At 41.4% G+C, this 22,829-nt stretch overlaps 1 protein-coding gene across 17 annotated transcripts in view; it reads left to right on the top strand.

Moving 5' to 3' along the window:
• Window positions 1-22,829, top strand: part of ppfia1 (PTPRF interacting protein alpha 1) — a 73,355-nt gene that overhangs the window by 36,721 nt on the left and 13,805 nt on the right. For 4 of the 17 annotated variants that reach the window (XM_034679668.1, XM_034679667.1, XM_034679678.1 and 1 more), the window contains 12 exons: window positions 2,233-2,316; window positions 4,851-4,982; window positions 5,080-5,142; window positions 6,925-7,004; window positions 7,091-7,265; window positions 7,701-7,924; window positions 8,004-8,235; window positions 13,197-13,226; window positions 16,146-16,270; window positions 16,578-16,750; window positions 20,327-20,420; window positions 21,855-21,936. In XM_034679668.1, coding sequence (XP_034535559.1) covers window positions 2,233-2,316; window positions 4,851-4,982; window positions 5,080-5,142; window positions 6,925-7,004; window positions 7,091-7,265; window positions 7,701-7,924; window positions 8,004-8,235; window positions 13,197-13,226; window positions 16,146-16,270; window positions 16,578-16,750; window positions 20,327-20,420; window positions 21,855-21,936 — 1,494 coding nt within the window. Of the gene's footprint in view, window positions 1-2,232; window positions 2,317-4,850; window positions 4,983-5,079; window positions 5,143-6,924; window positions 7,005-7,090; window positions 7,266-7,700; window positions 7,925-8,003; window positions 8,236-13,196; window positions 13,227-16,145; window positions 16,271-16,577; window positions 16,751-20,326; window positions 20,421-20,804; window positions 20,817-21,854; window positions 21,937-22,829 lie in introns of all 17 variants that reach the window. The other 13 variants (XM_034679672.1, XM_034679680.1, XM_034679679.1 and 10 more) reach the window with 7 other exon arrangements.

The following is a 22,829-nucleotide window of genomic DNA, read 5'->3' as shown; positions in this document are numbered from 1 at the left end:
CTCCTCCACCAGGGATCATACATATCAAACATACTTTCTATAATTTTAAATATTTAATGTTTAATTTTTCAACTATTTTATAGACATGTATATATTTTTTCTATTTCAAATTTTCCTCACATTTGTTTATTTATTTATTTATTTTATTTTTATTATCCTTATTTTATTTATTATTTATTTTATTTGTATTATCATTATTTATTTTATTTTATTTATGATTTTTTTTTTAAATCATTTTATTTTATTTATTATTTTATTTATTTTTATTATTATTTTGTTTTATATGTTTTTTTGTTTTTTTTTAATTAATTTTATTAATTTTATTTTTATTATCATTATCATTATTTTATTTATTTTATTTTTATTTATGTATTTATTTTATCAGTATTTTTTAATTTCAATTTTTTTTTTACTTATTTTATTACAGATCTCTGAGCCCTTTTTTGATTGTTTTTATTTTGTCTTGTCTTGTAAATATATTTAAAAATTTAAAAATAAAATAATAATAATAATAATAATACAAAATACAAAGTTTAATATTTACGATCCCCGCTCGGACTGCTCAGAAAAAATATGCGCAATAACCAATGAGACGAGCAGACTGGGAAGCATCACCAAGTGGATGTTGCATTCTTTTACAGTTTAAAACATGACAGGGAATCTAAACTCAAACTTTTCTTTTGTTTTCTCTGCAAAAGATCCTGTGTCTGCAAATTTATTACCACAAACATTAAGTGTGTGGTGTAGCGGTCTTAAAAAATCGCCTAGTGTGTGCGTTCAGATGATTGTGATGTTTAAAAGTCGTCTGATCTGTCCTCGTGTGTAATCTCTGTTTTTATAAATCAATAACAATCTAAAGGTCGTCTTGTGTGTGGCCAGCCTAACAAAAGAAGTGAAGCCTACATTATAGAACATCCCAGATTACTATTTAAAAGGATTATATTTGACCTTTATAACATACGAGTCGGCGTCACAGTTCATAAAGCCCCTTACATACTCTGAGTCTTCACCATCATCATAACAGCTCTGCCATCATCTCGTCTTTGTGCTTTCATTCTGATCCTGTAACGTTGTGACACTGCTCACCCCGTGTGTGATTTCACTTTACTGTACATCAATGTTTTCTCTCTCCTTTACCCAACGTATCATCTTTAACTTCCTGTTTTGTCTCTAACTTATAACCTGATGTTCATAAAGTCCTGCTGTTGTTGAACCGTCTGCCTGTTTTCTCCCTCCATCACATGTCGACGTCCTGAAGCTCACATTATGTCTCTCTGTCTCTCTGTCATGCTCTGTTTCTGTGTGATCTTCATGCTGCCTGTTCCACCGCCTTGTTAGTGTGTTCTGTGTGGCTCTAAAGACACTAAGACTCACAAGAAGGTAGACCTGTTTCATTCACAGATATAAACCCCGTCCTCCTGGATACTGGAGCGATCTCTCTCACTGTGCGCTCTGACGCTGAACTTCACCAGGATGAGACTAAATAGCGTCAGCGTTTACGTCTCAGTGACTCTAAAACTCGAGGGTGTCCTCTTCTTCTCGCCTGGTGAAGTGCAGCGTCAGACCAAAAAATCCAAAACGCTGTTGAGCCTGAGTCCTGACCCTGACACGGCGCTCTCTGTGTTTGTTGCTTCATGTGCTGGTGAGCTCTCCTCTGTAGTTTGGTATCTAACATAAACAGGAAGTGCCAGCTGATTTGTTCAAAGACCTGTGGAGACCCTGCCCCAAAAACTGGAACAAGCTGTGCCCTGACGAAGTCTCTTTCCACAAATACGAGCCAATACTCTGATAATGACTCCTGTCACACTCTGATTCTGTTAACACGGCTAATAAATTAAATGTTAAATGAATATAAAGATAAATCCTGTGATCCTCTGCAGACGTGATGATCTGGTGGTAGATTTGCTCTCCTGCTGCTGTGATAGTCTTTCTGTGGGTCGTGTTGCTTTCGCCTAATTTAGCTTGTGCTTGATTTTCCCCCTTTAGTTCCCACGTAGCACACGTGTACGCTTGCTTTGAAACCTGTTCATGTTGCCCCCATCCTTCTGAAGGACTCAAAACCTCAAACAGAGTCACGGTCCTTCTCCAGGATGGACGACAAAACACACGAGGGGATGAGAAGAGTCTAGCTGTAGAAACTCCTGTCGCACCGTTTCTTTAAAATCATACACACTTTGTTTTGTTTGTGCCGGAGAGATTGAGTGTTTGTTTTTATGTCTCCCTCGTTTTCAGGCGGAGGAGCGGCATGGTAATGTGGAGGAGAGGCTGAGGCAGATGGAGGCTCAGCTGGAGGAGAAGAACCAGGAGCTGCTCAGGGTGAGAAATCTGCTGTCACTGCTCGACGCCTGCTTCTCATTTTTGGGAGCCAGTGATCGTATTCAACATGTTTCCATTCCTGAATATTTTCCGACCTCTTCCCGGCGTGTTAAAGCTACTGAGCTCAGCTACTTGACATTTAAAGGGACAGTGTGTAGAAATAGGAATATTTGGCAGCATCTAGTGGTCAGATTCTTATTCCAACGTTTTTTTATTGGTTGTTTTTAAAGGAGAGACAAGTACAAACTACAAAGTAGGTTCTGTGAAAAGTAACAGTAGAAACAGAGTTCTGTGACTGATGTTACAAAACAAAATAAAAAAAACACCATTGAGATCATTCAGAAATAGGTAATCATTACCTGATGAAGAATAGTGCATTTGGCAATTCACTTTAGGCTTTAGAGCAGGCATGTCCAAGGTACGGCCCGGGGGCCAATCACAGCCCAATGTCCATTTATTTATGGCCCCAAGCTTCCATCTTAAATTGTGTTATTTATAGCAAAGAAATTAATCACAGTTTCTTTCTACAAACAAAACTAAAGTCAATCCAGAAACGTCTCAAAAAGCTTCACATGGACTACCTGTGTAAAGCCAAAGCTCTGGGAATTCTGCAAGACGGCAATAAAGAAGAAACACAAGAACTCTTAAAGCTGACAGGTTTTCAAATTAATGTTTTTATCATGATGTGAAAATGTTCTTGATGAACACTAAAAGTTCAGAAGACACAAAAGAGGACACAAGACAAGATCAAAATTATGAAATTGTGCAGAAAAGACAAAATTTGGTGCATAAAAAATATTCAAAATGCAAGAAAATAATTATTTAGTTCTTAAAATGTTGTCTGCTTGTCAGAAAAGTCTTAAAAACAACATGAAACAGAAGTGTGATGAGACCATATTTTTCCCACATTGCCCGACCCTAGTGAAAAAAAATTCCTCAAGAAGAAGATAAAGTTTGCTAATCTTTACGTGGCTTGTGGAGAACTGAGGACTCCCTAGTTACTGATTTATTGAGAAAAAAAAAAATGTTATTAAATAGAGATTTCATATCTAACTTTGATGATAACGAAGTCTCAGTAGGAGCCTCTGGCCCTGAGTTGATCTGACAACGTCAAATGTGGCCCTCTTTGAGAAATGTTTGGACACCCCTGCTTTAGAGGCAGAGACAAAGTGCATGGACATAAGAGTGACACAGATTAATTGTGTTTTCAATAAATAGGGGAAAAGGGTAAATAAATAAACATTAAAGCTACACAAATAAAATAAGCTGTCAGATTCTTGAAACGCTCCCTCTAGTCCGTTACGTGACGGTGGCCTTCTAGGACAAGAAGCCGCTGTGATGCATGATGAGTATGATCCTCCATTTGTCAAGTTTTTAACTTGCAAGATGGCTCATTCCAAGTTCACAAAAACATGCCTTTTATATTCAAACACACTTATTAAGATTATATTCCACTTCTACCAAGTCTGATAAATGCCGCTAAAACGACATACTGTACCTTTAATTAGGCACCAGTACATGAAGGATAAGTCCCAGAGAGTTGTAGCAAGCTAACTAACCAAGTTATGGTCAGTTTAAAGCAGGCATGTCCAAAGTACCAAAGTAATCACCTTCTGAATCATCTGTACATTTGCAGTTTCTTTCAAGAGCACAAACAAAACTAAAGTCAATCCAGAAACGTCTCAAAAAGCTTCACATGGACTACTTTTATAAAGCCAAAGCTCAAAGGAGGAAACACAAGAACTCTTAAAGTTGACAGTTTTTCAAATTAATGTTTTTATCACGATGTGAAAATGTTCTTGGCGAAAACTAAAAGTTCAGAAGACACAAAATACAAGATCAAAATTATGAAATCGTACAGAAAAAGTAAAATTTGGTGCTTAAAAATAGTTCAGAACGCAGGACAAGAATTATTTAGTTCTTCAAATGTTGTCTGCTGGTCAGAAAAGTCTTAAAAACAACACGTAAAAGAAGTGTGATGAAATCCAGATCGTGATCCTGCCATAGAAAAATAATGATACACTATTTTTCCCACATTGCCAACCCTAAGGAAAAACATTTTCCTCCAGAGGAAGATAAAGTTTGCTCATGTGTACATGGCTTGTGGAGAACTGAGGACTTCCTAGTTACTGATTTATTGAGAGAAAATGTAAAATAATTGTTATTAAATAGACATTTCATATATAACTTGTATGATTCCTAAGTCTCAGTAGGAGGCCCTGAGGTATTCTGACAACATCAAATGTGGCCCTCTTTGAAAAAAGTTTGGACACCCCTGGTTTAGGGTTATCTTAGTTTATTTAGGAACCACCTGCATGTTGTATGCACATTTACCATCACCTGAGAAGTGGTGATCATTAACTGAAGGATGAGACAGTGATGTCACCAACATATTGAAGGAGGAAGTCAGCTGCGAGATCCTCAGCATTTTGCGATAATGATGCCCACACTGTCTGTTGTGTTTGGAGCTCCACACCAACACACAGCCGCTGTAACACCGCTGTCTTTAAAGCATCCTCCTCCCGTGTGTGCAGGCACGGCAGAGAGAGAAGATGAACGAGGAGCACAACAAGCGTCTGTCCGAGACGGTGGACAAACTCCTCTCAGAGTCCAACGAGAGACTCCAGCTTCACCTCAAGGAGAGGATGTCCGCTCTGGAGGATAAGGTGATGATACAACGTGATCAGTCATGTTTTATATTTGGAAAGTCCGTGAGATGAGACACAGACAAGTAATTGTTGTTCCTCCACTGTGTCTTTGCAGAATTCCCTCATTAGAGAACTGGATCACACCAAGAAGCTGATCGAGGACTCTCATCATGAGAAGGTGAGGAGTGTGGAAAAGACACAGGGTCTGCACAGACTCTCCAGATTTAGTTTATCCCTCAGGTCTCATGAGAAAGATGACTTACTGTTCTTCCAGTAATCGGTGCGATCAAAATAATCAGTACAACAGAAAATCAATCAATCAATCAATCAATCAATCTTTATTTGTATCGCGCCAAATCACAACAAATGTTATCTCAAGACGCTTTTACAAACAGAGCAGGTCTAGACCACTCTATGTCAAATTATGAACAGAGACCCAACACCAAGACAGAGTAAGACTCAGTCTGACCCCACCTTAATCCATCATGAGCATTGCACATCGCAGTATTTAGCTAGTTACAGTGGAGAGGAAAAACTTCCTTTAACAGGCAGAAACCTCCAGCAGGACCAGACTCATGTTAGACAGCCATCATGCCTCGACAGAGTTGGGTCTGGAAAGACAGATAGAGGGGAGTAAGAGAGAGAGGTGATAGTGATGAGACGAGTCGTAGAAGCTGTTGCCGCTGGAGTCCAGCACGTCCGTATCAGCTGGAGTCCAGATCGTCCGCAGCAGGAGGACGTCTACGGCAGCTCAGAGGAATCTACGAGGCAAGGGAGCTCAGGGACTCCAGAAAGGTCTATGGTTAGTAACTTTAATGGGACAGGCAGAGTTAAAGTAAGTGATGAAGGGGTTGGGGGGAAGGGGGTGAGCTAGGATCCCAGTGTGTCAGTGCGCCAGTTCCCCCGGCAGTCTAGGCCTATAGCAGCATGACAAAAGCTGGTCCAAGCCTGATCCAGCTCTAACTATAAGCTTTATCAAAAAGGAAAGTTTGAAGCCTACTCTTAAAAGTAGAGAGGGTGTCTGCCTCCCGGACCCTGACTGGTAGATGATTCCAAAGGAGAGGGGCCTGATAACTGAAGGTTCTACCTCCCATACTACTTTTAGAGATTTTAGGTACAACTAGCAAGCCTGCATGTTGGGAGCGTAGAGTTCTAGAGGGGTAATAGGGCACTGTGAGCTCTTTAAGATACGAGGGTGTCTGATTTTTAAGAGCTTTGTAGGTTAAAAGAAGGATTTTAAATTCTATTCTACATTTTATTGGGAGTCAGTGTAGAGAAGCTAACACTGGAGAAATGTGCTCCCTCTTCCTAGTTCTAGTCAATACTCGAGCTGCAGCGTTTTGAACGAGCTGAAGAGTCTTTAGAGACTTATTGGGGCAGCCTGATAAGAGGGAGTTACAGTAATCTAACCTGGAGGTAACAAATGCATGGACTAGTTTGTCTGCGTCGCTCTGAGATAGGAAGTGTCTAATTTTAGAAATATTGCGCAAGTGAAAATAGGCTGACCTTGAGATTTGCTGAATTTGGGAGCTGAAGGATAAATCTTGATCAAAAATGCAAAGATGTATCCAAATCCAAAAACAGCTGAAGAATAAGAGAGTAATCAGAGTTTTTATGGTCCAAGTAGAAGTCTGGAAAAAAGGAAAACGTGCATGGAATAAACTTTCCTGACTTTTCTTCATGCTATTTTCTAAAAATGTGAAATTAAGAAGTCCCAGAAAGTTAATTACACACACAGACGCTGTAGTCCTCGTCCTGCAGCGGTCACTGGTTTCACTCAGCCACAACCCTTCGCTCTGATCTTAAATTTCCATCCATAAAATCTACAGAAGAATCTTGAGCTTTAAGTCTTGGCAAAGTCTGGAAGTTTGAAACCCCAGCAATGATTACTTTTTGCTTCAGGGCTGCAGCTTGTGTTCCCCCTCTCAATGATCACCTGTCTGTAAATCATCTCTCACAGGAGCAGCTCCTGATCCAGATTGAGACCATGAGGGCGGAGAGCGAGCAGGGTCGAAGCAGGAGTAACTCCTTACTACACGGGTGAGACGGCTTCCTGTTCATCTCCACTCTTTAAACCTCTCAGAGTCGTCGTGTTTGTTACCTTTGGTCTCTGTGTGTCTCTGCAGACGCTCTCAGATGGGCAGCACTCCAGATTTCAGGTATCCAGTATCCGCCTCCTCCATGATGGACAGTAACTCCGACCACTACGGCAGCGCTCTGGTGCTGAGGCGGCCTCAGAAGGGACGCATGGCAGCGCTGCGGGACGAGCCATCCAAGGTCAGCTCAGATACTGATGCAGTGGTTCGTTTTTATCAACAGAAACATAATATGACATTTAAACTTTTAACGGGGGAGTGATCTTGTTTAAAACACCTGAATGTACTGGAAGGGTCTTGTGTTGTTTTCCTGTCACACTTTGTTTTTGCACCGTGTCTCTTCACTCCTCTACCTGCTTCAGTCTGATGTTAAAGTTCTCTCTGATGATTTCCCTCCTCTCCGTTTCTCTCTGTTTGCTTCCACTTTGGACATCAGCGACATGTAAGTCAGCGTGGTGGAGATAACAGTGACAGATGTGTGGTGTATTAATGAAACATACTCCTCCCTGCTTGTGCTGTCTGCCTCTTCTTCCTCTCCTGTCTTCTTACTGATGTCTGCTTTCAATATCTGAATTCTCTTGGTCTCCGTGTCTCAATCTTCTCTCCATTTCCTGTTTTGAACCTGCGCGGATGAATCCAGGTGCAGACTTTGAATGAGCAGGAGTGGGAGCGTATGCAGCAGGCCAACGTGCTGGCTAACGTGGCCCAGGCCTTCGAGAGCGATATGGACGCTTCAGACCTGGAGGAGGACCGAGAGACTATGTTCAGCTCGGTGGACTTGCTGTCCCCTGGTGGCCAGGCGGACGCACAGACCCTCGCCTTAATGCTGCAGGAGCAGCTGGACGCCATCAATAATGAAATCAGGTACCAGAGGCTACAATTATTAGTAGGAACAAAAACAAAACCTTCCTTCAGCTCACCTTTTCTTTCTCTCTCACCTCAGAATGATCCAAGAGGAGAAGGAGAGCACCGCCATCCGAGCAGAGGAGATCGAGTGCAGGGTGGGCAGCGGTGAAAGTTTAGGAGGACGTTTCAGATCGATGAGCTCCATCCCTCCGTCGCTGTGTGCGGGATCCTCATTGGGGGGCTCTCCTCCTGGCTCAGGACACTCAACCCCCAGACGAGTTCCCCGCAGCCCCAACAGAGAACTGGACCGCATGGGTGTCATGACCTTGGTAACAACTCCTTACTTTGATTTCAATCGCAACGAGGTTAATGTAAATGTCTCAGCACATTTACATGAAGTGCCTCGTTTAGTCAGTCCTACCTGGGCCTAGAAATCACTTCCACTAGATACTTCAGCTGACCTCTGCAGACTGGCTGTGATGCCTGAAGTCTCTGTGGTTTTATGTCCACTGAAAGTTTTTCTTTTAGCCACTGAGAGGCTCAGATTCTTGTTTCAATGTCTAAAAACACAAGAGAGGAATCACTACAGAACACTGCTGCCAAGTGTGCAGGTTACCCTAACCCAAACAGAGCAGGTCCACACCATTCTCTATGTTCTATTATTAACAAAGACCCAACATCAAGACAGGATCAGATCCAGTCCCATCTTACAGACAGGACTCAGTCTGATCTCATCTTAATCCACCATGAGCAGAGCACTTTGCAGCATTTAGCAAGTTACAGTGGCAAGGACAAACTTCCTTTAACAGGCAGAAACCTCCAACAGGACCAGACTCATGTTAGACACACATCTGCTGAGACCGTGTTGGAGACAGGGATAGAGGGAGATGAAGAGAGAGAGAGAGATGATAGTGGGGAGACGGATAGTAGTAGTTGTAGCAGCTGGAGTCTGGACCACGTCCACAGCAGCAGAGATCCAGAGGAACCTACGAGACAAGGGAGCTCAGGGACTCCAGAAAGGTCTAAGAGAAGAGAAAAGAGAGGGAGACCAGAAGAAAGAAAAAGAGGAGAATAAATGGTGAAAGAATGAAAGAAGGAAAGGACAGGATGAGAAAAGGAGACATAAAGGATGAAGAAACATGGAAAGAAAGAAAGGAAAAAGGAAGACAAAGAAAGAGAGAGAACTGAAGAAAGAAAGAAAGGAATGAAAGTAAAAAGGAATAAAAGAGAACAAGAAAGAAAGGAAGAAAGAAAGAAAGAAAGAAGGAAGAAAAAAGAGAAAGAAGTAAAGAAAGTAAGAAAGAAAATAAAGAAAGAAAGAAAGAAAGGATGAATAACAGATCCCAAAAAAGGAATCTACAGCAGAGATCCAGAGGAACCTACGAGACAAGGGAGCTCAGGGACTCCAGAAAGGTCTATGGTTAGTAACTTTAATGGGACGGGAAGAGTTAAAGTGAGAGACAGGCAGAGAGAGGAGAGAGAGGGAAAGACAGGATCCCAGTGTGTCAGTCTAAGCCTATAGCAGCATAACTAAGACCTGGTCCAAGCCTGATCCAGCTCTAACTATAAGCTTTATCAAAAAGGAAAGTTTGAAACCTACTCTTAAAAGTAGAGAGGGTGTCTGCCTCCCGGACCCTGACTGGTGGATGATTCCAAAGGAGAGGGGCCTGATGCTTCCCATACTACTTTTAGAGACTTTAGGTACAATGAGCAGACCTGTATGTTGGGAGATCTGCTCTCTCTTCCTCGTTCTAGTTTTTCTGTAATGTTGTCAGACATTTAAAAACAATCTGAGCCTGTCAGTGGAAAACAAACACTTCTCATGGATGTGTTTGAATTGTTTGACTTACCTGCAGAGATTACTTTGCAATCTGCTAAAACAACTTCTATTTACCTGTCAGACTCTGGGAAAACAAACCCTACAGACACAGGGTCCAGGTTTACAAACAGCTGAACTCTCTTTTTCTCATCATGTATTTTTGAATTCCTCTCTTTGTGATGATTCATGTGTCTCTGTTCATGTTTGATCTCTTTGTGAACTTACAGTCGTAGAGAAACTTTAACCCCCTCTCTGTGTTTGTTGATGTAATGTGTTTATGCTGCCTCAGTGTACTAACAGTGTGTGTGTGTGTGTGTCTGGGAATATATATAACCAAGTGTGTGTAACTTCCCCCTGCTCATAGCAATATTGCTACGACCCCTACATGATCCAGAGCTCAGTCACGTACCTGCCATATGGTGCTACCGGCTTCAGCCCGCCCCCTCAGGCTTATAGCTGTGCACCTTACTTCCAGGTACTCGTAGATCTCTCCTCACCTTCCCTCACCTTCCTCCCGGGTGGGTGCAGTCGGCCTCTCTCTCTTTAACCTGTCACTTTTAACATCTCTGATATCTTTGCCCTGGAGACATGTCATCAAGAGGGGACTTCACCAAGCCGTGTGCTGATGATATTCAAGTGCAAACCCACACACACACACACACACCTCCAGGTTCACTGTAACTCTGTGGGAAACTCTGGAGAGTCGGTGTAGTCACAAAGGATTCAAAGGACAGTTTGTGGCTTTGCATGATGTGAGTGAAACAGAGAGTACAATGGTACACGTGACGCTCAAAGGATGTCCTCGGACTGTTTCAAGTCTACTATCACGACTCCTGATACATGTGAGCGTGCAGACAATGACTTTAGAGCGACACGCCTCTTCATTGATGTTGTTTGGGTTTAGTGACTGTGGTGCAGAAACCTCCTCTGCACCTGTGAGCTCAGGGACTCAGAGCTGCACACGGTCTCGTCCTGCCTCCGCTGGTGAACATGACAGACGTGCAGCCGGCCTTTCTTCAACACGTCTGCCTGTCAGAGTCCGTATCCGCCAATCGTATCTGGCCTGTAAATTCAGTGTGTGGAGGATTATGATGACATTGGTTTTCCTGTTTACTTCACTGCTCGTGTTATTTACTGTTCGGTGGTTTCAGGAATGTGCAGACTCGCAGTTTTAACAAGTCACATACCGAGTGGTGCCCGATGTAGTCCTTGTAAGGTCATCAGATGACGCCTGTTTTCACTTATATCTCTTCTCTTCTGGCATGAGTTATTTCAGGAACAGAGGATTTTAAATCTCATCTGAATGTTGAGGAGCTTTTGTAGTGAAAAGCTTTGACACTTGTCAACACTTTGTGCCATAAAATGGAACAATGTGTGATATTTGTATCCTAGAAAGTGTCTAAAAGTTATGATAGGGTTGCAAAGGGGCCGAAAACTTTCCAGAAACTTTCCATGGGAAGTTAAGCTGATGAATTTTGGAAATATTCCAAATTGGAAACTTAAACTTAAACTTAACAAACTGTATCATATACAAACATACTACATGTAAATATTTTTGTTTTGTCATAAGCAAACATCCATGTAAAATAATACAATTAAAAAAACATGTAATTCCAAACAAGTCCCATTCAAAATGTTAAATTAAAAGTGCCCCTCTCCCTCCAAAAAGTACCATTCAAAATGTTAAATTAAAAGAGCTGCTCTCCCTCCAAAAAGTACCATTCAAAATCTTAAATTAAAAGAGCCGCTCTCCCTCCAAACAAGTCCCATTCAAAATGTTAAATTAAAAGTGCCCCTCTCCCTCCAAAAAGTACCATCCAAAATGTTAAATTAAAAGAGCCGCTCTCCCTCCAACAAAGTCCCATTCAAAATGTTAAATTAAAAGTGCCCCTCTCCCTCCAAAAAAGTACCATTCAAAATGTTAAATTAAACGTGCCCGTCTCCCTCCAAAAAAGTACCATTCAAAATGTTAAATTAAAAGAGCCGCTCTCCCTCCAACAAAGTCCCATTCAAAATGTTAAATTAAAAGAGCCCCTCTCCCTCCAACAAAGTCCCATTCAAAATGTTAAATTAAAAGTGCCCCTCTCCCTCCAAACAAGTCCCATTCAAAATGTTAAATTAAAAGAGCCCCTCTCCCTCCAAACAAGTCCCATTCAAAATGTTAAATTAAAAGAGCCCCTCTCCCTCCAAAAAAGTCCCATTCAAAATATTAAATTAAAAGAGCTGCTTTCCCTCCAAACAAGTACCATTCAAAATGTTAAATTAAAAGAGCCGCTCTCCCTCCAACAAAGTCCCATTCAAAATGTTAAATTAAAAGAGCATGTAGGGGGCGTGGTCTCAATAGCCCTGCAGTAAGCAGTGTGCTATGTGTATGTGATTGAGGAATAGCAGATACATTCAACTGTACTTGAATGAAATCTGGGTGTTTTAGTCAGGATTATGCAAAAATATATTTTCCCCAACTATATTTAAGTTCCCTATTAAGAGCCAACCTTCAATTTAGTAAATTCATGTTAATTCCTGTTTATTCCCATGGAAAGTTTCCAACTTTGAAAATTCCTGGACTTTTGCACCCCTAGTGACAGCCCTGTTGAGTGTATTTAGTGCTGTGATACCTGAACACTCCTGTGGGCCTCAAGTCTTAAAATATCTTTGATCTTGTGTTTATAAGCGTTCACGTCCAGCGTCTGAAGTTCTGGTCGATTGGATTTGAAACACAAAGCGTTGGAAGAGAAGGAACCCTTCAGGGTGATTCAATTAAAATCCTGCGCACCCCCTCAATTTCCTCTTCCTGTTAACTTTTTATAGCTCTGTAATCTCTCCCCTACCCTGGCCTCAGTGTGTCAGTTGAGGAAAGGAAATGAGTGATTAGGTATTTTCCTCCTTGGGGCAAGAGAAACTCTAAGAAATGTGGCACGCTGATGGTTTATTTGCTCTGCTAATGCCAGGCCGGTGAGGAATGCAGAAGGGAAGAAATGTTCCCCCATTTTTTTTTTAGGTGCACAGTGGAAAATATGACTCCAGGCTGTGGTTCATGAATCCAGGTGTCACATTACCTTCCACCTCTACCGCTACTGAGAGTCTGATATCACAGGAAGCATCCAGACATAATATTTAAGCTCCATCTCTCTCTCTTGATTCTATAGATAGATAAACGCTGCTCTCTCTTCATCTTCCTCCTCAAGGCTGCACCCATCCGGCCGTCCTGACTCCACCTTCAGCGTGGTTGTTTGCAGTGTCCCCTCAGGCGTTGTTGTGCTCCTCCTACTTCCAAAGAACTGCACATCTTTACTGCACAATAAATCTAACTTCTGCAGTGTGTGTGTGTGTGTGTGTGTGTGTGGGGTGTAAACATGTATATCTTTCTGATGTCTTGCTCTGGTGTGTTCGTGCATGGCTCGGTTCCTCTGCTGGTCTGTTGTGCGTCTCACTAACTGCTTCTCTCCTCTCTCCTTTTTTGCCACGCTTCAGCCTAGTGACCTGCGCAAGCACCGCAGGAAGGTAAACTAGAGGCCTGCTTCTTCAGGCCCTGTCGGCCTCATTATCCTCACTCCCTGATCTCCCAATCATCGGTCACAATGTAGAACCTCCATGTCATTTCACAGTGTGTGCGATCTGCAAACACAGCACTTCATTCCCCCACAAACACAGACCTTCTCCTGCTTTATTTCTGTCTATCCTCATGAGTGCATGTTTATCAGACGACTTTATGAATCTATCTTTCATATTATTATAAAATCTGTTGCAAAGGAGTGAACGCTTAACATAACAGGAAGTATTTATTCCAATACCTCCCACTCATCTGTCTTCTCCAATTCCACCAAAGCCCTCAACGCCCACCCTGACAAAATGGAAACAGCTGAATGTTCCTCCTGTTTCTCCTTTTATCCCTTTAAATTCAAACATTAAAGAAAGGAAACTTTAACCTTTAGAAAGCCTGTCTTTTCCTCCACCATCAAGGTGTAAAGTGTGAGTTCTCACTATGCTTTTCTAACATTATTTATGGCCAGAACTATTTGTACATATAAGGTTTTCCTCAATGAGTTGCCAGTTGAAACACGTCGCCCTCAAACATTTGAACAACTTATTTCCCGATGATAGATGGTGACAAAAAGCCAGCAATTAATGCTCCATGGAACAAAAGGTGAACTGTAGTCATGACCTCATACTTTAAAGAGTTCAAGGTATATAAATTGGGGTCAAATCAGAATCAGTGTTGCCAACTTAGCAAGTTTTCAGACCCCTCTAGTGACTCTTTTTCAAAAAGGCGACTAGCTTCAAATCTAGCTTTTAGACCTTTTCTGGTGTTAAATGGAGACTTTTGGAGACTGACGTGAAAGCATGTGTCGTTCTTACTCTACTCAGTGAGCAGTGGATGCTGCTGTGAGTCCCTCCTAGGAGGCGTTCACCCCCCCTGCAAATGTATCACGCATGTAGGAATACACCGCTGGCTGATCAATCAATCATCAATCAATCTTTATTTGTATAGTGCCAAATCACAACAAACGTTATCTTAAGACGCTTTTACAAACATATCAGGTGTAAACCACTCTATGTTAAATTATGAACAGAGACCCAACTTCAAGACAGGGTAAGACTCAGTCTGACCCCACCTTAATCCACCATGAGCATTGCACCTCACAGTATTTAGCTAGTTACAGTGGAGAGGACAAACTTCCTTTAACAGGTAGAAACCTCCAGCAGGACCAGACTCATGTTAGACACACATCTGCTGAGACCGTGTTGGAGAGAGGGATAGAGGATCCCGCCTACTGTGTCTTTTTGGTGCTTTAAGACAGTTAAAGTAGATTGTAAAAAACAAACATCTTTAAAATGTTCTGGTTGAAAAATGTAATGTTTGACTTTGATTTGTTGTAGGCTCCTAAGTGTAGTTTTAAAGGTGACATATCATGCAAAATGGACTTTTTAATGGTTCTCTACCTGAAATATGTGTCCCTGTCTACAAACCCCCCGGGAATGAACAGAATCCATTCTGCCCCTGTTCTGATTTCTCCACCTTTCTGTAAATGTGTGCTGAAACCAGCCGTTTCAGTTTTCAGTGTTTTTCATACGTCACAATGCCATCCGGTCTGTAACAGGAAGTCAGAGCTTGGAGCTTGTTCAGCCCATAGACTGTATAAAATACAACTCAACCCCTCCTCCGTTTTTCATTCCCTGCACACGTGTGTGCTAACAAGGAGCTTAGGAGGGAGGCATGCTAGTTGTAGGCTGTCTTAATAAACACAAAGGTCGGTTTTACTCCCCACGTCTGCAGATTTGAAGATCTAGTGGATGATTTTTATTTATCATGGAAAAGTGCTAGCGCTAGTTAGCATAGCCACATAGCTACATGTTCGTAGCTGTGTACCAAGACACACGTCGACATACTGACAAATAAAACAACAAGAAACACTAAATCTGTGACCAATGGTTCAGAAAGGTCCTGCTGCAGGCGCCTCTCCGTCAGGATCAGATTCTGGATCAGATTCAGAGGGTTGAAGTAACGCGGGTCTGTGAGCAGCCGTGTATATTCAGCCAACATGTAAACATTAGATAAACGTGCTGGACAGCCGAGGCCACACCCACTTCCTGAGGGGGCGTGGTCAGAGAGAAAACAGCCTGTTCTGAGGAGGACTGAAGGAGAGGACTTTTCAGGCAGACCAAAATCTGATTTCAAAGTGTTTTTTTGAGCATAAACTTTAAAGACATATTTTGGGGACCTCTTAGACCAATATATGTTGATGAAAAAAGAGGGTGATATGTCACCTTTAAACATATTTAGGGTGATTTTTAACCTCTTTTTGTCTCTCACTCAACGTTACTCTTCTTTCCGATAGCGTCCATTACAATTTAAATTATGCAAATCACATAATGACGTCATTTAGCAACTTTTAGGACAGCCAATAGCTCCTTTCCTCACTGAGGAGTTGGCAGCACTGACCAGAATGCCTTCATACCTTTGCTCTGGGTTGTGTTTTAGTTACTCAGTGACCAGTAATCCTCCTGATCTGTTAAACCTCTGACCTTCACCATAATCACAAACAGGATGAGAAACCAAAACACTTCACCAAACATCAAATACAGCAGATCATTTATCTCTAAACCGTTAAATTACTGACTTTAAAATGTAAACTTATTATGCTCTACTCATGCATCGACATGTCACCTGTACAGATGTGTCTCCTGAAGCTCTGCACCATGTTATAAAGTCAACTTTCTTTTTATGCTTGCAGAAATCCTGCAGGGGTTAGGAATTAGAAATGTTATTAACAGTAGACCAAAGACGAACGGGAGTCAGGCTCAATACTCAGTACGTCTTAGATATGACAGAAAAGCCGGGTGTGCTGGATTTAGGATGCTACTTATAGTCTGTGCAGATAAAAACAACCTTACTGACGTGTCTTTCCTCCGCTGTTACAGTCGGCTCAGGACGACAAGGCCACAATCCGATGTGAGACGTCGCCCCCCACCACTCCACGCTCCATGCGCCTAAACAGGGACGCGGGCCATGCTGCAAGCCACGAGGACATCCGAGACCTTCGAGGGTAAGAAGTCTGTTTCTCTGCAGTCACCAAGATATGTTTATTTGTGCAACTTACTGGTTTTAGGGTGTATAAACAGGCTTTATTGTTCATGGGTGAGTGAAGCAGAGAGATTATTAGATAATCCCTCAAATAAAGTGATTAATGCGTCTGGCTGGGTTTTTGTGTGCAGATTATGCAAAGTGCCTCACCTTAACTGGCTCCCTCTCACATTTACTGGCTTGTTTCCAAAACAGCGTGACCCCGTGTTTGATTGTTCTCTCCGTCCACACTTCATGTCTCTCTAACCTCTCTCTGTTTCCTCCCACAGTCTGGCGGGCCTGCAGGACGGTCAGGGTAGTAACCCCAGCAGCAGCAACAGCAGCCAGGACTCGCTCAATAAAGCAGCGAAGAAGAAGAGCATCAAGTCTTCTATCGGACGCCTCTTTGGGAAGAAGGAGAAGGGCCGACCGAGCATTCCCAGCAAAGACTCTCCCAGCCAAGGTCAGACACACGCAGGGTTTCTACGTACGGATGTTTTATGCACCATTATGAATTAAAACAAAAAATGTATGAACGCTTTATTCATGTCAGGGATGCAGGGATTTCAGGTGTTATAACGGTGTCAGGGTTGATCTTTTGAGGAAACTATCAGGTGCTTAACACAGACACCAGCTGAGCAGAGAGAGGGGCACAGAGATGAATGCAAAGGGAGAGGGAGATTGCACAAGACCAAATATTTCCTTAAACATTAAACAAAGCTGACCTGCAGCCGACGGATTTCAGGACCGTGAATGAGTCGCTCCTCCCGGTGTTCCGGTTTTAAAAGTGACCCTGTAAACTGGAGACCTTCAGCTGAACGTGTCAGTGTTTGTGGAGTTTACACAGCTGTTGAAACACAGAGGGAGTTCCTGGGAATGCAAACTAGTTTAGCTTTTATTCAAACGTCCAAATATAAAGATTTCAAAATATCCTCATCAGATATTTAATGATGGTCTAAAGACGTTTATGAGGGATGCATCCGGCTGAGAGTCTCCAGTTAACAGGGTCGCTGTTTAAACCAAAACACCGGCCGTGTTCATGTTTTCTGCTTTTGGAGCACAATTTCAAATTTGAGTACATTTGTTTTTTTCAACACGAACCGGGTCAACTTTTTTGTCAAATTTGTTTCCAAATTTTTTATTTCAAAAATGTTCTTGTCAATTTTTATTTTTTATATTTATTTTTTTCGAATTAAAAAAAAAATAAAATTCAAATTTTCTTTTCAAATTTTTTTAGTCATCTTTTTTTTTTTTTTTTCAATTTTTCAATTTTTATTTTTCAAATTTTTAGTTTTAGTTCTATTTTTTAAAATTTTTATTTTAATTTAATTTTTTTCAAAAAAAATTTTCAATTGTTTCCGAAAAACCATTCAGTCATTGTTTTTTTTTCCATCTGTGATTCTCTTGATTTCTCTTTCTTTCATTAGTTTTTATTTGTTCTATCTTTTTTGTATGTGTGTGTACTTTTCAAAAGAAGAAGCTGTGATTCTCTTGATTTAGCAGCTTGTAACAGTAGTCTTCTCTCAGCCCACCGTGAATGCATCGCTCCTCCCGGTGTTCCGGTTCTAAAAGTGACCCTGTAAACTGGAGACCTTCAGCTGAACGTGTCAGTGTTTGTGGAGTTTACACAGCTGTTGAAACACAGAGGGAGTTCCTGGGAATGCAAACTAGTTTAGTTTTTATTAAGATTTCAAAATATCCTCATCAGATATTTAATGATGGTCTAAAGACGTTTATGAGGGATGCATCCGGCTGAGAGTCTCCAGTTAACAGGGACGCTGTTTAAACCAAAACACCGGCCGTGTTCATGTTTTTCTGCTTTTGGAGCACAATTTCAAATTTGAGTACATTTTTTTTTTCAACAGGAACTGGGTCAACTTTTTTCAAAAAAAATTTTCAAAATTTTTCTTGTCAATTTTTATTTTTTATATATTTTTTTTTCGAAAAAAAAAAAAAATAATAATAATTTTCTTTTCAATTTCTTTTTTTTTCAAATTTTTATTTTTATTTTAATTTTTTCAAAATTTAATTTTAATTTAAATTTTTTCAATATTTTTTTTCAAAATTTTCCGAAAAACCATTCAGTCATTGTTCATTCCATCTGTGATTCTCTTGATTTCTCTTTCTTTCATTCGTTTTTATCTGTTCTATCTTTTTTGTATGTGTGTGTACTTTTCAAAAGAAGAAGCTGTGATTCTCTTGATTTAGCAGCTTGTAACAGTAGTCTTCTCTCAGCCCAACCGTGAATGCGTCTCTCCTCCCGGTGTTCCGGTTTTCAAAGTGACCCTGTAAACTGGAGACCTTCAGCTGAACGTGTCAGTGTTTGTGGAGTTTACACAGCTGTTGAAACACAGAGGGAGTTCCTGGGAATGCAAACTAGTTTAGTTTTTATTAAGATTTCAAAATATCCTCATCAGATATTTAATGATCGTCTAAAGACGTTTATGAGGGATGCATCCGGCTGAGAGTCTCCAGTTAACAGGGTCGCTGTTTAAACCAAAACACCGGCCGTGTTCATGATTTTCTGATTTTGGAGCACAATTTCAAATTTGAGTACATTTTTTTTTCAACAGGAACCGGGTCAACTTTTTTGTCAAATTTTCTTCCAAATTTTTTTTTTCAATTTATTTCTTGTCAATTTTTGTTTGTTATATATATTTCTTTCGAATTAAAAAAAAAAAAAAAAAATTCAAATTTTCTTTTCAAAATTTTTTTTTTTCAAAATTTTTTAGTCATCTTTTTTTTTTTTTTTTTTTTCAAAATTAAATTTTAATTTAAAATTTTCAATATTTTTTTTTCAAATTTTTCTAAAAACCTTTCACAGTCATTGTTTTTTCCATCTGTGATTCACTTGATTTCTCTTTCTATCATTAGTTTTTATTTGTTCTATCTTTTTTGTATGTGTGTGTACTTTTCAAAAGAAGAAGCTTTGATTCTCTTGATTTAGCAGCTTGTAACAGTAGTCTTCTCTCAGCCCACCGCGAATGAGTCTCTCCTCCCGGTGTTCCGGTTTTAAAAGTGACCCTGTAAACTGGAGACCTTCAGCTGAACGTGTCAGTGTTTGTGGAGTTTACACAGCTGTTGAAACACAGAGGGAGTTCCTGGGAATGCAAACTAGTTTAGTTTTTATTAAGATTTCAAAATATCCTCATCAGATATTTAATGATCGCCTAAAGACGTTTATGAGGGATGCATCCGGCTGAGAGTCTCCAGTCAACAGGGTTGCAGTTTAAACCAAAACACCGGCCGATCTCTGCCACGGCTTTTTGAGTTCAAAAGGATTTTAAAGCCGTGTTGAAACGTCTTTGCTACTCGCGCTTATCTCCTCTCACATGTTGATTCAGTGAATCCATCTGTGATGAAATATAGCACCATCTAAAACAGACCAGCTGAGTCACTTCATGCTAACAGGCTAACTGTTGTGTTGCTAATAATGATACCTGCCTGTCCGTCTGCTTCTATGGTGTCATCTGTGATGAATGGCCTTCCTCTTTTTTTTACTGCCCCCTACTGGTCTGGTGGTGTAGTGCATTTACTTTTTTTTGTTCTCCATACGTCACTGGCCTGATTTACACAATCTACCCTGGACTTCAGACAACAATGGGGGCACAGGAACCTTTTAGTTCAGGGGAAAGTAGTTCAGGGGGCTAAAAGAACCCGGAACTCTTGGTCCAAATGCACCTAAAGACACGGATCAGGCTTTTACTTTGAAAAGCTTTACAGCAGTGCTTTCATTCGATCGTTTTACATGCTGTTGACTTAAATTTAGCTCCTTTTAAAGCCAATACAGACCTCAAAAATCAACTTCTTTCTTCTGAATTTTGGCGAGCAAGAGACACAAGACTCGCTGGTCACATGCAGAAGCACAGTCATCGGTGCTGAAATGAAAATCAAGTTATGAAGTGTTTCATGGTTCAGTTTTCTGTAGAATCCTCAGCAAGATCCCAGTTTCTCATCACCAAAGACACGCCATCACCCTGCAGAAAACACTTCTTGTTCCTTTCATCGCCGTTAATGAGGTGTTTCTTTTTGTTTGCAGCTGGCACTCCTGAGGCAGAGGGCTCTCCGAAGGACGGCTTAGGAATGGGGACCCTCGGAGGTCCTGCAGAAAAGAACAGGAAGCTGCAGAAGAAGTAAGTCTCCCCCCTCATCAGTCCTCCCTCCCTTTGCTGTCTCTGTTTCAGACTGAAGTTTTAGGATGACGAGGTACCGCCCTGTTACACAAGATAGTGTTAATAATGTACGAGTTGGTTTGTTGCTGTGAGCTTGGCGCTGCTCACTCCCCGCCACCTCACTCACGCTAACTCCAACAGGCTCATCTGGCTTCCACTCCACACCCGTTTATTTCCGTTTGATGATTTTCCCCTCCATGCTTAGTTTACACCGACGCCATGAGTATTGTTTTGCTGCCATGTAGCTCTTAAATTACCATCCGTTCATTCTTTCTCTGTATTGTTTCCCCATCCCTCCCTCTCCTTTTTTGTGTTGTGATCATCCCCCTCTCATTCACTGTGTAGTCCAAAGACCGGGTAAGTCGGTTCTCGTTGCTTTTACGCTTTGCCTTATCTTCTTCCCTCACTTGGCTTCACGTTGACCTCACCACTAGCTCTGACGACCCCCCCCAACAACTGTCCCTCCGAATGTCTGATGGCTTTTCCATGCTGCTCTTTACCCTGCTTTCCACAGCGGAGCTTGACTAACAGGAATGTGTGTGTGCTGATTTTTAGTGAGTGACACATTTTCCTCTTGCAGTTTTCCTCTCGGAGCATGAAGCGATGCACTGCAACTACGGGAAAAGATAGTCAATGGAAGAGTTGATTTGGCTTTTTGTGCATTTTGTTTGTAAAAGAACATGAGAAGCTCTTCAGGAGAGTCCGTGTGTTTCTGTAAATGTCCTCAGAACGTCAAGAACACGCTCCATCTGTTTATCTCTATGTCATAAATACAGGATGGGCTTGTTCTTTATCAGTGACGTGCGGCCCACAGCCCCATCTAGTGGCCAAATGCTTTCTCATTTTTTAAACATCAGCTGCCTTCAGCACACTCTTAAAGTTCCAGGGACTCTTTGCTAAATGGCAAACTGGGAATGTGCATGACATGGATGTTGAGACGCAAAAGTTTCCCTGAATACTTTCCTCCATGCATGTTTGTGATCTCTTCAGTTCATGAGGAATGCATCTGTAAGAAAGTCTTTATCAGAGCGGACTCTCAAAGCACTGGTTCTGGGAGAAAACTCAACAACTCAGTCGATTAGAGAGACCATGAGGTTAAACCTGTGAGGACAGGGTCTGAGAAGAAACACCTGGTCTTCAGAGGCCAGAGTTTTAAATCTGAAAGGTCCATGGAGGGCGTACTGGACGAGCATGTCAGGGTTTCATCTTCTGTTTTCTCTCAAACTCCTGCTCTCTGTTTTGGACGTGCATGAACGTTTGATGTCTCTGGGCTTGTTTACATGTGTGCTCCGAGGGTGAATTTCATTGGGTGCATATTGAAAGTTGTGTTGGGCTCGTTGTTGTGTTTGTTTGTTTTTTAAAATGTGAGATTTTAATATTTATTTTGTGTCTCAGGCATGAACTACTGGAGGAGGCTCGCAGGCAGGGCCTTCCATTCGCCCAGTGGGACGGACCGACCGTCGTGGTTTGGTTGGAGGTACGACACAGATGCAGTGATCTAAGAGTCTGGTTCTTGTTCAAAGGATTCTTGGTCTATTACCCAGCTTTCTTACTCATCACATGGCTGTATTAGATACTTGATTCTGATTGGTCAAGATCCCTTGACAACCTTGATTAATTCTGCATAACAAGAGCAACAAAAAGGAGCAGGCTACACAATCCATATCAAAAGAGCTGTTACACATTTAACTTCTGATTGTTGACACTGAGGCAAGAACACTAGTTCAGAAACATCTGCAGCATATACATCAATGCTGGATCCCCTCTGCTTCACGTCAGGGTCTTGTCCTCCTTGGGGGGATTCTATTTGGTGTAACCTCCTGCTAACTTTACATTATTCCTTACCTCAAAGGTTTGGAAGTGTTGCAGTAGGATGCTTCTGTTGCCAGATGTGAACGGGGCTGCAATGACCTTAAATAATAATGCACAGGATTGATGTCTGACAACTTTATAGAAAGTGAACCTGCAGAGATCTTTATATTCCAGTAAGGTATTTGCAACAGGTGTGGCATACATTTCTTTAAAGCCACTAGACTAGATAACAAAAGGTGCATTTCTACCAGAAGTACTAGGACCTATTCAAGGAACTAAATGGTTCCTGTGGCCCCTGCGTTTCAGCCGAGTCCTGTGGAGATTATGCAAATCAGGCCAGTGATGGAGAAGCAATATAAGTAATTGCACTACACCACCAGACCAGTAGAGGGCAGTAAAGAAAGAGACAGTTTAAACAGTGACCCTGTTAACTGGAGACTCTCAGCCGGATGCATCCCTCACAAACGTCTTTAGATGATCATTAAATATCTGATGAGGATATTTGGACACTTTAATAAAAACTAAACTAGGATGCATTCCCGAGGACTCCTTCTGTGT

This window comes from Notolabrus celidotus, chromosome 3 (assembly GCF_009762535.1).
Source record: "Notolabrus celidotus isolate fNotCel1 chromosome 3, fNotCel1.pri, whole genome shotgun sequence".
In the NCBI taxonomy this organism is placed as follows: Eukaryota; Metazoa; Chordata; class Actinopteri; order Labriformes; family Labridae; genus Notolabrus; species Notolabrus celidotus.
This window is presented reverse-complemented; position numbering and strand designations above follow the sequence as displayed.